The sequence below is a fragment of the Octopus bimaculoides genome, chromosome 22 (assembly GCF_001194135.2).
Source record: "Octopus bimaculoides isolate UCB-OBI-ISO-001 chromosome 22, ASM119413v2, whole genome shotgun sequence".
Lineage (NCBI taxonomy): Eukaryota > Metazoa > Mollusca > Cephalopoda > Octopoda > Octopodidae > Octopus > Octopus bimaculoides.
This window is the reverse complement of record NC_069002.1, coordinates 4831675-4847243: the sequence shown is the minus strand read 5'-3', so window position 1 is coordinate 4847243 and position 15569 is coordinate 4831675. Positions and strand designations below refer to the sequence as shown.

Below are 15569 nucleotides of genomic sequence, written 5' to 3'. Positions count from 1 at the left end.
TGTTTTCAAAATCCCTGTCTGAATGTTGTTTTCAGCTCACAGCGGTTACAGTTTGATGTTTCTTCTCCAAATGGCGTGTTATTGTTTAGAGAAATTAGCAAAATTGTTGTTAGTTATGGTGAGTATTTCCTCTTAAACATTCCATCAATGTCTCTCAATTTGTTTATTCTGTTTATTTATTTATTGTCTTTTTTATTTTCACTCCTCCTCCATTTTATGATGTTTGCATGAAAGGGACGGTTCTATTGGAGCCGTTGTTTTGTTTTTTCTTCCAGTTTCGTGGATGACCTTTCTTCTGTCACTAAACACTTCAGCAATGAAGTAGGAAGTCCAATCTGCCTTTTAATTTCTCTTATTTTTCTGTCAGCCAAACCGTGAGCAGAGGTTTTGGGCTTTGGTCAGAGGCCCAACACAAGATTTAAATTTACAATCAAGTGATTTAGTCATCAGGACAGCTCCTCATCTAATTGCGACTCATATAATTTTGGGTTAGGATTTTTCAAATGAGATTTAAAAATTATGAAACATATACATCTACAGTGAAAAATCTAAGCAGGATTGAAAAAAAATTGTTTTAATGAATTTCTGGTTCACTTTGAATGGAAATAAAGACTTACACAGTTTACAATTTGTGTCCTTGGGGAGCAACTGTTTTTTCCTATTTGATTACTCCTAGAAAGTATGAAAAATGGCTAATATTTCCTTCAAACTTTGCTTTCGTTACATTTATTCAAACCCCAAATACTAATTACTTAATGGAAACCTATATGTAACTTATTTATTTTAAATAATGTCGTTTTTTTTATCTCTTTGTTATTTCCAGGTGAACGAATCCTTTCTATTGGTGATATTCCCAAGGATCAATTGTACCCTATGAAATATCCTTTCACGTGAAATATAAAAACTGCACCATAATTTCCCAAGTTGACCCTTTTGTAGCATATTATTGTTTGCAGTTTACATAGACCTTACGGCTTTAGGAGCATGATGGTGTTTGACAGGGATCCCCTGTGTTACAACCTGTCTTGATATAGGGATAGGTGGTACTTTGTTTTCTTCTCATAATAATTGTTTTGTAACACATGCTCAAAGATCAAACATTTTGTGAGAGGATTTGGTTATTGTTACTGAAATCAACCCCTAGTGAAGTAAAAGCAAAACTGGCTCTCACATGAATTGAACTTGGAATGTAAAGGGTTGTAACTATATTATTGCAAGGCATTTTTGTCTGTCGCTGCACCATTCATTGTCGTTGTTGTCATATCATTATTATTATTATTATTATTATTGAGTGAGAGAGCAATGCATGCCATCAAAGTGACACTGGGGTAGAAATATATGAAGCCCAGTATACCCATCTGATGAGGGTATACAAGGCACATGCATCACAACCATAAGTGCATGACATGGTGATCTTATATCAAGATAAACAGTGCATGACCTTGCAGGTGGGGCCCTATTAGAATTTTTTTCAGGTCGAGTAGCCCATCCCACTCAAATGATTCCTGAATAAGGTTTGTTTAAGGATGCTGAACGAAACACCCATGTTTCCACTGGTGAATTGTCCAAACCCCAAAGAATTCCTCTCAACACATGGCTATGATGCTCCCCCACTACTTCTGCTCGTGATCAGCGATGCTCTTATCATCAGCCACCAAGGGACATGCTCAACTGGTTAAGGTCAAACAACTGACAAGCAAATCTGTGGTATTGAGCAGAATATTTGCTGTAGCCCATCTTTTGTATCAAAACAAAACAACATACAATATAATCAGTTAAGACCAGAAGCCATGAGAGCCACTGCCTGGTCCTGCATCAGGACATTTATTATTATTATTATGATCATCTCTACTATACCTACAAAGGCTGCAATTACTGGTGAAGAGTACAGAGTACTAAAGGCAGCCTAGGACCAGGGGTGCTGTTAAATGAGGTATTGGGTTTGGCCTTCATGAAACGTGTCCTGTAGGTTTTATGTTTTCTTATATAGTCTTTGGAGCTGCTAACCTTTATGGTACCAGTAAACGTTTCACACAAGCTGATACCTTTTGTATTTAATTATCAAACTGTCACTGTGTTATCCTTAACTCTATGTCTCCCACATTAAAAGGAATTTCCATATGTTTTTCAATGTTGAAGGCAGCCCTGTGTGGAAACTATGTAAATTTTGGTGTGTTCAGGCTTTATGGTGATGATGCCCTTGATAACGCTTTAGCAATGTTTGTCAAGTTGTTATTATCCATACCACAGAATGATCTTTTGGTAAGTGATCTCCTTTTTCATCAGACCTGAGTATGTGAGAGAGAGAGAGGAAGTGTGTGTACAACTACTTGATACCAAATGTTTTTTTGTTTTCAGTATATCACTGTTTATCACACACCAGTTGTGTGATATCAGTGATTTAGAATAAAGCACATGTTGATTCATGTAACTAAAAGAGCACAACTGCTTAGGAAGAAAATTAGCTAAAACGAGATGCAGTTCAAATTTGTGCCAAGACGGTAGCACTGATACCCTCTGACTGTGAAAGTTCTTAGTAAAGAGAAGTTTCTTTCATACATTGGTGACTGTAATAGTCAGTGGCAGTCAATACATTCAAATATTGATCTTGCCATTTTTAAAAAAAAACATTTTCTTTTATTTTCATTTCCAGAATGCGGAGGCAGTACAGTATACACATAATATTACCTGTACAAGTTTTATAGATGTTTTTTTTTAATTTGAAAATTTTTTTCTTCTTATGATATTAGGATTATCCAAAACTCAGCCAAAACTATTACGCATTGCTAGAATGCCTTGCTCAAGATCACATGATGTTTATCAGCAACTTGGAACCGCAAGTCTTTCTCTACATTCTTTCAACAATATCTGAGGGACTAACTGCTTTAGGTAGGTTTTGTTCATGTTGTTCGTGTTGTTGTTGTTAGAATATTTTGCATGCTGGCTGTAAACTATAACGCACGTTTTGATATTAACCCAGTCATACTGGGACACTCTGCAACATGGCTAGACTATAAAACATTTGTTCCATAGACCTGTAACTCATTAATTAGTCCACATCAGAGTTAATTATTTCAGCAAGACATGGTCACCACATTGTGTTTTTAGATTATTTTTTCTTGCTATCGTTGCTCATATCATGGCTGTGTGGTAAGAAGTTTGCTTCCCAGTCACATGGTTTGGGGTTCAGTGCCACTGCATGGCTCCTTGGACAAGTGTCTTCTACCAATAGCCTTGGGCTGACCAAAGCCTTGTGGTCGGATTTGTTAGGCAGCAACTGAAAGAAGCCCATTGTTTGCGTGTGTGTTATTGTCTCCTTCTCTTAGCATCATGTGATAGTTGGAAATGAATGCCAATGTCATGCAAGCAGTGTCCCTTCTTATCCTCAGTCAGCATAGATCTGACCCTGGGGAAATATTACCTCATCTAGAAACTGGTGTGGGTTGGTGAGAGAGAGGGCATCTGACTGTTGAAAATCTGCCGAAACAAAATTCTTTGCAGCTCACATGAGCATGGAAACATTGATCTTAAAACAATGATGATGGCCTGTGAATTGAGGCCGACTTTGCCTTTCATCCTTTCAGGGTTGATAAATTAGGTACCAGTTGCATACTGGGATCAATGTAGTTGACTTAACCCCTCCCCCCAAATTTCAGGCCTTGTGCTTATAATAGAAAGGATTATTATTATTATTATTATTTCTAATCACGCTATGGTATGTATAGTTTGTACTGATTTGGTTATGTAATACTTGGTTATTACATATATATATATATATCTATATACATGTTCTGTGTTTCTAATTGTAATATCTAGACACTATGGTGTGTACAGGCTGTTGTGCAATACTTGACAATATTGTTACATATCTATTTCGACGTCTAACTCGAAAGAAAAAGAAAAACCACCCAACCAGCATACGAGACAGTGAAGCATTCCTCAGAATCCTTGAAGTCCATCCAGAAATTTTACAACAGGTGAGAAAACTTCTAGCTTATGTCTATATATATGTGTGTGTTATGTTAGCAGTGCTTCAATTTCTGTTCAGATAATCTTTGTTTTTCATCCTTCCAGAGTTAATAAAATTAAATGAAAATACCAGTTAAGTTTGGGTGGGGTGTTTTATCTGTAGATCAACTATTTCTTTGTTGTTTTGTGATTGGGTTTGGTTGATGGAAACTAAAAGAAGCTTGTCATATGCATGCATACATACGTGAATACATGAATAGATACATACATACCTGGATTTGGTTGATGGTAACTGAAATAAGCTTGTTATACATACATAAGGGTAAAGATCCCCTTCAGTCATGAATGACCATGGGATTGCATCTAGAAAGCTACACTCTGAGGCACAAATCTGGGCAAATTTGTTTATGGAAGACCAGCAGTTGCCCATTAGTATTTAATTAGATCATCATCATCATCGTCATCCAATGTCCGCTTTTCCATGCTTGCATGGGTGAGATGGAATTTGTTGAAGCAGATTTTCTACAGCTGGATGCCCTTCCTGTTGCCAAACCTCACCTGTTTTAGAGCAAGGTAATGTTTTTCATGGAAAACAGGTAACAAACAACCTCGCCTGTATGATGATAAGGATGCTCATTTGCAACCATTACATGATCTCTAGACAAGGGTACACATAACAGACACGCACATACACATGATGGGCTTCTTCCAGTTTCCATCTACTAAATCCATTCACAATACTATAGTAGAAGACACTTACCCAAAGTGCCATGCTGTGGGACTGAACCCAAGACCTCATGGTTGGGCAGTAAGCTTCTTAACTACACAGCCACACTTGATTTTTGATTAAATTAAATGACTGTAATTTATAGAGATCTCGCCTCACCTGTCTGTTGTTTTCCTTCTGTTTCAGATGTTGTCCACCGTTCTAAATATTATCATGTTTGAAGACTGTCGTAATCAGTGGTCCATGTCCCGGCCTCTCCTGGGCCTCATCTTGCTGAATGAAGATGTGAGTAGATTTAATTTTGGTTTGTTGCTTTGGAATTGGTCAACGCATCATAGCAGTTGTACAAATAGGGAGTGACGAAGAAAGGTGGAGGTGTGGTTTGGGAAATGTCAGTATGGTGAGCCAGGGGACAAGATGAGAGGTGTAGAAGTGGCTCAGAAAGTAATGGGGCGAGCTGCCAGAAACGTTGGCATGCCGGGTGAAATTCTTAGCGGCATTTCGTTTGTCTTTACGTTCTGAGTTCAAATTCCGCCAAGGTCGACTTTGCCTTTCATCCTTTCGGGGTCGATTACATAAGTACCAGTTACGCACTGGGGTCGATATAATCGACTTAATCCGTTTGTCTGTCCTTGTTTGTCCCCTCTGTGTGTAGCCCCTTGTGGGCAGTAATGAAATGAGAAAGTAATGGGGCGGTGATGTGCAATAGTGGTTCTCAACCATTTTTTTTTTACCTCTGGATCCCTCTGTTTCCTGTTTTACCCCCACTGGACCCCCATTGCCATTCAATACAGTGGTTGTGATGGTGATTGTCATCATTGACTGTGTTCCCAATGGTAATAAAGGTTTTGGCAATGTTGTAAATGTAGTTTGTTATTTTGGTAGTATTGTCTTATTTCCTTCTTATTCTCTTTCAGTATTTCCATAAACTGAAAGACAGCATCATTTCCAGCCAACCTGCAGACAAACAGCCAGCCATGGCACAATGTTTTGAGAACTTGATGGAGGGAATTGAACGATCTTTACTTACCAAAAATCGAGACAGGTAAACCTAGCCTTGTTGCCCACTTCTTTTTTCCCACCCAATATAAATCACATTTTCTTTTTATATTTTACAGATTACACTGAGAGTTCTCCCTTCCCCCTCTCTCTCTCTCTGTTTAACAGGAACAACATTGAATATTGGATTTGGCATCTGTCCGATTCCTTTTTCCTTTCTCCACGTTCTTTTAGTTTATTTTTCTTGTTGTTATCATGTCTTCCTTTCTCTTTCTCTCTCTCTCTCTCTTTATTTCCAGGTTTTTTTTTTCAGCTTTTCTCATATACACCTCTCTCTCTCTCTCTCTCTCTCTCTCTCATACATACACGCATAAACATATATATATGTATGTATGTATAGATAGAGGGAGATTGGCAGAAGTGAACAAAATACACCTGATGGCATTTGGTTACTGGTTTTTTTTTTGTATTTATTGTTTAATTTTTAAATCCCTCCATGGTGAACTTTACCTTTCTCTTTCCTGACGTCACTGAATTAAGAACCTACCAATGAATGGAAGGTGGTGTCATTGGCCATACTCTTGAGGGCAGTGCTGCCCCAGTATGAGAACAGTCAAGGAAATATATTTACACACATGAACAAACACATTTACACATTTGGAAATTCAAGCAGGAAGAAGAGAAAAAAGAGCAGAAATATCGTAGAGTTTATTTATTTATGTAATGTCGATCAATCTTTCCATAGCTTTTCAAAGTTGCCTGTATGTGTGAATGTTAAGGCTCTCAGACTGTGAAATGCTGAAAAACAAGTTGCCTGGTTCCTGGCTGTCGGCTGGCATTAGTAAAAATCAAGGGAGATGATAAACGCATTTTGTCTGTTAGGGAAGGGAGGTCACTCTCATTGTAAGCCAAGAACACTACCTTGGAAGCATTCCGAAACCGTTTCAGATGAAACATAATTTTACAAACAAAAGAACGTCCCAAGAATGCAACAGGGACGTGGCTGAAGTCTGTCAAAATGGGAGAATGACCAACAAAATTGATCATTGTGGGGTGGGGGTTAGATGAAGAATATAGTTTGTGATATGATATTTTAAGTGACCTGATACAACCAGAAATAGCCTATTTGATATTTACCAACCATAGGCCGGAACCACAGGTTTATCCAACCCTACCTGGTACATATCATTTTCAAGTACCCGATTTAATCTAAATCCTTATTTTACTACCTACACACACACACACACACACATTTATATATTCATGATGATATGATCAGTGCAATGTGTACTGGATAGACTAGAAGGTGCTAGGAGTTGTGGTAGTAAAGATGCACTGTCATTGACCTCATTACAAGTAATTAAATACATTTCTTATTGTCTTCTGTGAGAGCGTATGACTCTTCCCCTAACTGTTTTGTTATGAAATACTTCTACCTGGCTTTGAAGAATTTTGCAAGCTGAAGTCGTTAACAGGTGAGTTGGTTACACTCACATATATATATATATGTGTATATATGTATTAATTTTTCTTTTTTATTTGTCTTTAACATTAATTATTAATCTAATTAGTTCAAAGTAGCACCTCATTTTAACGTCTTCCAACACTCCCATATTATGGATATTTTTTTATATGTAAGAGATATGATATACGAGTGGACCTTATCAAAAAGAAGTTGCTGATCCTTGATATATGAAAACAGGAAAAAATTCTGTTGTTTTTGTGATTCTTGTGTGACTGAGTGATTGCACACAGGTATAGACTATACCTGTTTAATGTATAAAGACTTATGTGGACTATAAATGTATAGACAGGATGACAGGTTAAGATGTGCCACCTGGACACCTCATCTTCACTATCTCTTCACAACTCTTACTGATCTTTCTCTCCTTTCCTTACTGAATGTGAATCACCATTCAGCTCCTCTGCCAGAACCGGCTCTGTCTCCACCCCACCCCTGCTTTCTCTCATATCTTAACCCCTTGTCCCCTAGCTTCAAGCCACCTGCCCCTTCCTGTGGGGTTCGTAGTCTTGTGGGCTGCATGCTGACCTCAGTAGTGCTGGTGGTATGGATTTAAAAAAAAAAATATAAAAAAGGGGCAGCCGGTACTTGCTGGCTGCCCTGGGTTAGCATTAGGAAAGGCATTCAGCTGTGGTTGGCATTAGGAAAGACATCTACCTGTAGAGACCATTCCAAAGCAGATATGCTGGAGCACAACATCCAGTCCTTGGGTCCAACAGATCCTCTCCAACCATCCAACCCGTGCGCCTATGCCAGCATGGGATGTGAACATTAAATGATGATGTTGTGGATACTGTATAATGTAATCAACTGCATGACTATATAATGTATAGACTGACTGTATAATGTAATCAACTGCATGACTATATAATGTATAGAGCAAGCGGCTGTAATGTGTAGATGTGACTGTCTCTTGTATTGATTGGGTTTGTGTTGTATAGTGTGTTGGTGGTTGAAATGAGCAAAACAAAATGGTGCCATTCAAAGAACTGTCCTGTAAATGGTTGATGGTTATAGTATCTGTAGAGTATTTATAAATGATTTACAGCATTTAGGTTCATTCGACCAGGTTGTGGGTTCAATCCTGTCACAGTTGACTTTGCCATTCTTTATCCCATTGGAATTAATGAAGTGTGTACCAGTAATGTACTGGGATTCAGTCAACTACAACCATCTTCTGCTTTAGAACTGTGGGTCTTGTGTCCAGGGGTCGATAAAATAAGCTACTAGTTGAGTCTGGTATGGATTTAGCCACTGCTATTGTACACCTTACCTGCAAAATTTTTACCTTTGTTCTCCAGTTACTAATAATTATTCACTTTAATCAGGTGGTGAGCTGGCCGAATTGTTAACACGCTGGACAAAATACCTAGCAGCATTTGATCTCATCTTTAATGTTTCTAGTTCACGTTCCACCAAAGGCATCTTTCATCTTTTCAGGGTAAATAAAACAAGTACCTGACGAGCATTTGAGGTTGATGTAATCAACCTACCTGCCACCCTGAAATTACAGGTGCTGCGCCAAGATTTGAAACCCAACATTATTTACATCAATTCTCGACATGTTGGCAGAGTCATTAGTGCATCAGACGAAATGCTTTTCGTTCTTTCATCTATCTCTTTACATTTCTGGGTTCAAATTCTATGTAGGTCGACTTTACCTTTCGTTCCTGCTTTTGGGGGTTGGGTTGGTAAAATAAAAGTACCAGTCAAATACTGGAGTCGATGTAACTGATTTGCCCCTCCCCTTCAAATTTGCTGGCCTTGTACCAAAAGTAGAGAAAAAAAATGATTTTTTATTCACATTTTATTTAAATTTATTTAATGAAGAACTGTGTCTTCTTTTTTTTTCCTCTTGTGTGTTTTTCAGATTCTCCATACAGTTGAAATTGATTCCTGCTCTGCCATTAAATAATAATGGTAACGATACAAACCTTGTTATTTTGAAACTACGACTAAATAGGATTTCACTGTAATAAGCTTAGCCTTTCGGTTGTCTGTAGCCAGTGAAAGGGTTAAGAAATCGCCTGTTGGGTAGGGATGCTGCACTATTTGCAGTTAGCTTTCTGCACACAAGTGACTGCAAATCAACACTGCAAATCACTGGATTGCAGTGTTGCTGTTGCTTACAGCATTGAGCTGTTAGATCATTGTGGTACCTGTTTACAGCTACCTAGACTGATAGTTCTTTGCAGCTTGGTTGACTGTACCATATTGTGGCACTACTTTACAGTTAAGTTGACTAGTACCACATTGTAATATTGCTTAACAGCTAAGTGGATTAGGGTTAGTGGTACCTCAGTTCAGTTTGGTAGAATGTATTTAATTCTGAGCACCTTCTTTGCAGCTAGGTGAACTGTACTTAATAGCGGTACCGCAATACCTCTCTGTGATACTCCTAGACATCTAGGTAGTGTAATTTAGTTGACCTTATGTATATAGCAAGGTGGACTGTGCCAAACACTGTGGACCCCTATATACAGCTAAGAAGGTTGTACCTCACTGGGGTACAACTTCTATACAGCCGGGTTGCGTATCCTCCACTGTGGTCCCTTTTTACAATTAGGTTGTCTGTGCCTCACTGTGGTCCCTCTTTACAGCTAGGTAGAAGTATGCTTCCTGTGGCACCTTATTACAGTTAAGAATGGAATATTAACAACTGAGCAATGATTTCCCCAGCTGTGTCCGTATATTTAGGTTCTTGTTCTAAATGAGGTCATTCAATTATAACACTGAGATGGTTGGAAACAAAAGACGAATGTGACTTGTTGCTTCTGTTTAGCCCTGTCTTAGAATTTGATTCAGCAGACCTAGGTATATCAAAGACTACAACATACAGCGTATTCTTGATTTTTTGATTTTTTTACTAAGGCAATAGGGTGTGATTTAAGTGGGTAGGGGATTTGGCTGTTATTTCAACCAGTTCATAGCACTGGTCTTGGCCTAAAATGTAGATATGTGTTGTGAAAGTTACTATCTATGACTAGCGTGGCTATATATAGAGATGAGTGTGTATGGCTAAAGTATATATATATATATATATATATATATATATATATATAGATAGATAGATAGATAGATAGATAGATACACACACACCACAGATCTCTGAAGTGTTTGTATTGAAGCTTCTGGCGCGAATGTCAAGCAATACAGCATATCGCCTCAAATTTTTGGCAGAGTGAATTGTGTCATGGTGCTGTTTTTCTCACAGACTGTGCCCAACTGACCCTATTATACTGTGTAGTCAACAAAATCAAAAACAAATAATGCACATGTGTGAAATGAAAAACATAAAATGGCGACAATTTACCCATCGCACCCTGTACATACACACACACACACACACACACACACACACATATATATATAAACTTAGGTACAAACAGAAACAAACCTGACTTTAGAGACAATTTGTAATATTAGGTCTTATTATTACTTGGAACAGAACATTCAGTTGACCTGTGGTAGTAGGGATGGTAGCTGTGGTGGTAGTTGTAATAATTGTTGTGATAGTAGATGTAGTAGTTGTGGTAGTGATATCTGTAGCAGTTGTAGTAGTTGTTAGTGTTGCTGAAGATAACTTCTCACCTGCTCACAGAGGTGAGAAGTCCATCTGTTACATTCTATTGAGTCTGTTGTAGGTCACTCTACTTTCTTTCTTCACAGATTAACACCTTGTGTGGTTTTTTTTTTTTCTATATCGGTCTCACCCCACAATGTCTACCCCTCCTTTGTACTCGATGTATCCACTTTCCATGTATTCATAATTGTAGCTTTATGCTCAAATGTGATGTCTCTATGTCCCCTAACTGTAGCCATGATCTGTGTAATTCTAGCTGTGTACCCAGCCGTGATGTGTCCATAGTACAGGCTGTATGGTATGTCACGCTGTGTCTTTAATATTGGTTGTGTGGCATGCTCTGATGTCTAAGCTGTAATGTGTTTGTGGTACTGCTGGTGTACTCAGCTGCGGTACTATTGAAGTACTCAGTTGTGATGTGTCTGTGGTACTGTTGGCGTACTCAGTTGTGATGTGTCTGCAATACTGGTTGTGTACCCTGCTGCAATACATCTAATATACCCTACCATGATATATGTCTGTAATTCTATCAACTCTGCTATTGTGATATATCTGCAATACTGGCAGTGTACCCTGCTTTGATGTGTTTGCAATAGTATGTACCCTACTGTATACTCTGTTGTGATTTCTGTAAATACTATATATATATATGTGTGTGTGTGTGTGTGTGTGTGTGTATGCCCCAGCATGGCCACAACCTCAGGGCTGAAATGTATAAAAGAATATATATATATATATATATATATATATATATATATGTGTGTGTGTGTGTGTGTGTCTCCCACTGTGATCTATCATTAATACTATGTCCCCTGGTGTGTTGTAATACTGTGTACACTGCTGATGTAAGCCTATGGCCCTAACTGCGCCCCCTGGTGTGATGTCTCTATGATATTATGTACCTTGCTATGAACTATCTGAAATACTGTGTACCCCCTGTCTCTCTCTCTATCTCTCTCTCTCTCTCTCTCTCTCTCTCTCTGTACCCAGTTTTTTGGTGTTCATGGCTTATTCATACCTCTATTTGTTTTTTCAGAAAGATCCATGGGAGTGTTGGAAGACGTGATAACTGCAGTTTATATCCAACCTAGGTTTTAAATGTGAAACTAATTTCAAACTGACGTTTTTGTTTTGAAATAAGACTTTGATGTTTTTGCGGGGACAAATCAGACTCACTCACTTCCCCCTTTTTCTGACACCTCAAATCAAATCTATATCAAAATAAACGCATCTGTCTTGATATCACACCCTCCTATGTCCCCCTCGACCCTTTGTCTTTGCCCTTCCCTCTGTCCCTTGTCTTTCCTCATTTCTCTCAATCCAACCTGGCCCTTACATCGATGTCTACCATCACAAAACCAGTGAATATGATCTGTTTGTTCCAGATTTATATTTTACAAACTAGAAAAGCTACCCACCTCTATCGGTTGCTAAGTTACAGGGATGTAAACGCACCAACACCAGTTGTCAAGCAGTGGTGGGAGACAAACAAATATATACATAGCTATATATGACAGGCTTCTTTCAGTTTCCATCTACCAAATCCACTCAAGGCCTTGGTCAGCCTGAGGCTATAGCAGAAGACACTTACCCAAGGTGTCACATGGTGGGACTGAACCTGGAACCATGTGGTTCTCTCTATTCCTTTCTCTCTCACTCTTCCTCCTTCCCTACCTTCATTTTTCGTTGCTGTCTTTTTAACAGTAAAACATTGTTTACTCATCACAGCATGATTAAAACAGCATTTATAATAATAATATTAATATTTAATGATGTTGAAAACAAACCCAAAAGACAGTGTGTGAGACAGGGAAAATATGGACGATTCTCTTTTTGTTATTTGACTATTTATTGTATCTTCCCTGCTTTGCCTTGTTCATTATTATTTGTTTTAAATCTGAAATTATTGAATGTATTAAAGTAAAAATCATTTGTAAAAATATATTATTTTTAACTAAACATTGCCTTGTTTTATGTATTTTTGGTGAAATTATGTATATTTATATAATGTGTTTTGTATTGTTTGAGATAGAATTCATTAGAATGCTAAAATTCTGACTGTGATATTTTCATCTTTGCTTGTTTATACATATGTCTTTTTCCAATTTGTTTTCATTGTTCATTTTCAGGTGCCATGTATGTGTGTATACATAGATACATATATATATATATATATATATATACCTACACACACACACACACAACATATATATAGACATAGCTATACACACACTTATATAATGTATATATATATGGAACACAGACATTAAATGACGACGATGTTGATACATACTTTTATACATATATATGTGTGTGTGTGTGTATAATTTGGGTACAGTGATGTGTTGATAGAGTGATGCTTAAATGGTGAAAGCTTTCTCTCTTCGTTGGTGTGTTGTAGAAAGTAACAGAAAAGTTTGGTGTTTCTAGAATTGTGAATTAATTTTCATTTGACAATTTTAGGAATACAAATATTGGTCTTGGTTCAGATTTATTTAACATCTGTTGCCTTTGTAGGGAACAACAGTTAAGAATGATCTGTTGACATAAATCTTTGACTTTGAACTTTACGAATACCTCATAGACATGCACTCAATCTTTTTCTACCTCACCATACACAAACAGATACCCCTTCTCTATCTCACCATGCACACACACACACGAACACACTTCCTCTACTCTGTCATACACAAACACATACAATTGGCTTTTATTTTTCTCCAGATTCTATAAAAATATAACAAGACACACAAGCTATGCAATGGGATTGAACCTGGTAACCTCAGGATTGTGAACTGAGCTTCTTAACTGTTTGGCTCTGCTTGCATCCTACGTTGGTGCATAGCTGTATAAGCACAGTCACAAATATACAGACGTTGAGACACAAGCACTTGTGTCTATGTGCTCACATGCATGTGTACTGTGATAGGCACACACAGTTAGTGATGCAAAGACAAATGTCCAAATACAATCAAGTGCACACACACTCATGCAATCAATCAATCAGGCTATGACAAACATAAACACATGATCAAGTGCGGTCAAACAAACACACAAAACATAAGGCGGATAGACAATATTTTATAGTTAGCTACTTTCCTAAACAATTCACTCTTTCAGCTGCAATGACTCTATATATTTATTTGGCCATTTATTTGCTACAACTTTGATACACTTCTGCTGATGATGCTCAGTCAAGGAGAAACAGGTCTGGAGTTATCTGTCTTACATATTTACTAGGAAAAATGAGGTGGTGAGAGGAGAAGATAAAAAGAAGGGGGGGGGACAACTTCAGTCAATGGCTGATGTTCTATTTATATTTCGCTGTGCATTTATCCTAAGTTTATAAATTTAAAAAAAAAATACCCGTCTCTCCCCTCACGTATTCAATATGCTGAAAGATAACTTGGTGCATAGCTGTATAAGCACAATCACAAATATACAGGTCACCAAACAAATTTTTAGGAAGCAGTTATTTTACATTCTGTGTTGATGGAGTAAGGTACCAGTCAGGTACTAGGGGTGATGAAATTTACTCCTCACAGAAGGGAATTATTATTATCAGATGTTATGGTGGTAATAATTATTGGGCGATGAGTTGGCACAATTGTTAACATTTCAGGCAAAATGCTTAGCAGTATTTTTTTCTAGCTCTGTACATTCCGAGTTCAAATACTGTTGAGGTCAATTTTGCCTTTCATCCTTTCAGGGTCGATAAAATAGGTACCAGTTGATCGCTGGGGATCAATGTAAGCTACTTACCCCTTACTCTCTTCCCCCTAAAATTTGAACCCATTATTATTATTGTTAGGGCAGCAAGCTGGTCGAATAATTAACATTTTGGACAAAGCTCTTAGTAGCATTTCTTCTGGCTCCGTCTGTTCCGAGTTCAACTTCGCTTTTCATCCTTTTGGGGTTGATGAAATAAAAATACTGGTCAAGTACTGTGGCCGGATGTCATTGACTAACCCTGACCTCTCTTCCCTTGAAATTGCTGGCTTTGTACATAGACCCTTTTGTGACAGAGAAAAACACAAGAGTATTATTGTAGTAGATATCTATTGTGCAGCATTTTAATTTTTTTTCTTCTTTTTCTTTCCCCCCACCCTCCTTTATAACCCTGATGTCATTTTGAGATTTTTGGCTTTTTTTCGTGTCGTTTCAGATTTACTCAGAATCTGTCAGTGTTCAGGAGAGATGTTAACGACAGTCTGAAAACACCCAGCAACAGTACAGCGCCAGCCTCCTCGGCTTCACTTGATATGATGAGTTACACATAGATCCTCCTTTGTCACTTCTCTAGCTCAGTCTCTGTCACTATTAAATTACAACAACAACAGCAACAACAACACTGCTAGGGAAACATCTCTGCAGCTGCTCTGACTACAACGATGACGACGACGACTACTACTATAACATCTACTTCTGCTGCTAATGATGATGATGTTGATGAGGATGAGGATGCTGCTGATGAAATGAAGACAATGATGAATAATGTTTAAAGAATTATTTAAAAAAAAAAAAAGAGTAAATATATGAATTTAAAATAAGCAAGAAACAAATGAGGGGGAAAAAAAAGGGTCCCTTTTGGGATTTTTAGGGCATAGAATTTTGGAAGGAACTAAAAATCACAATGGCAGTATTAAATATGTTTGGCAGACAGGGCAAGAATGGGCTGGCTGTGTAATTGGGCCAGTCGAGCGCCTGGAGGTGTGGTGTTGATTGTGAATAGATAGATAGTGTCGAGAATAATAAATGTTTGTCCAGCA

The 15569-nt window shown here is 37.8% G+C and overlaps 1 protein-coding gene across 3 annotated transcripts in view; it reads left to right on the top strand.

Annotated features, from left to right (window-relative positions):
* The window catches only part of LOC106874165 (exportin-7), a 49665-nt gene extending 34102 nt beyond the window's left edge, over positions 1–15563 (top strand). For 2 of the 3 annotated variants that reach the window (XM_052975714.1, XM_052975716.1), the window contains exons 23-30: positions 36–118; positions 824–880; positions 2105–2262; positions 2751–2889; positions 3817–3977; positions 4883–4981; positions 5614–5741; positions 14966–15563. In XM_052975714.1, the coding sequence (XP_052831674.1) occupies positions 36–118; positions 824–880; positions 2105–2262; positions 2751–2889; positions 3817–3977; positions 4883–4981; positions 5614–5741; positions 14966–15080 (940 nt within the window). In that variant the 3' untranslated portion in view covers positions 15081–15563. Of the gene's footprint in view, positions 1–35; positions 119–823; positions 881–2104; positions 2263–2750; positions 2890–3816; positions 3978–4882; positions 4982–5613; positions 5742–9087; positions 9138–11836; positions 12760–14965 lie in introns of those variants that run through there. The other variant, XM_052975715.1, reaches the window with a different exon arrangement.
* The last annotated feature ends 6 nt before the right edge of the window (positions 15564–15569 follow it).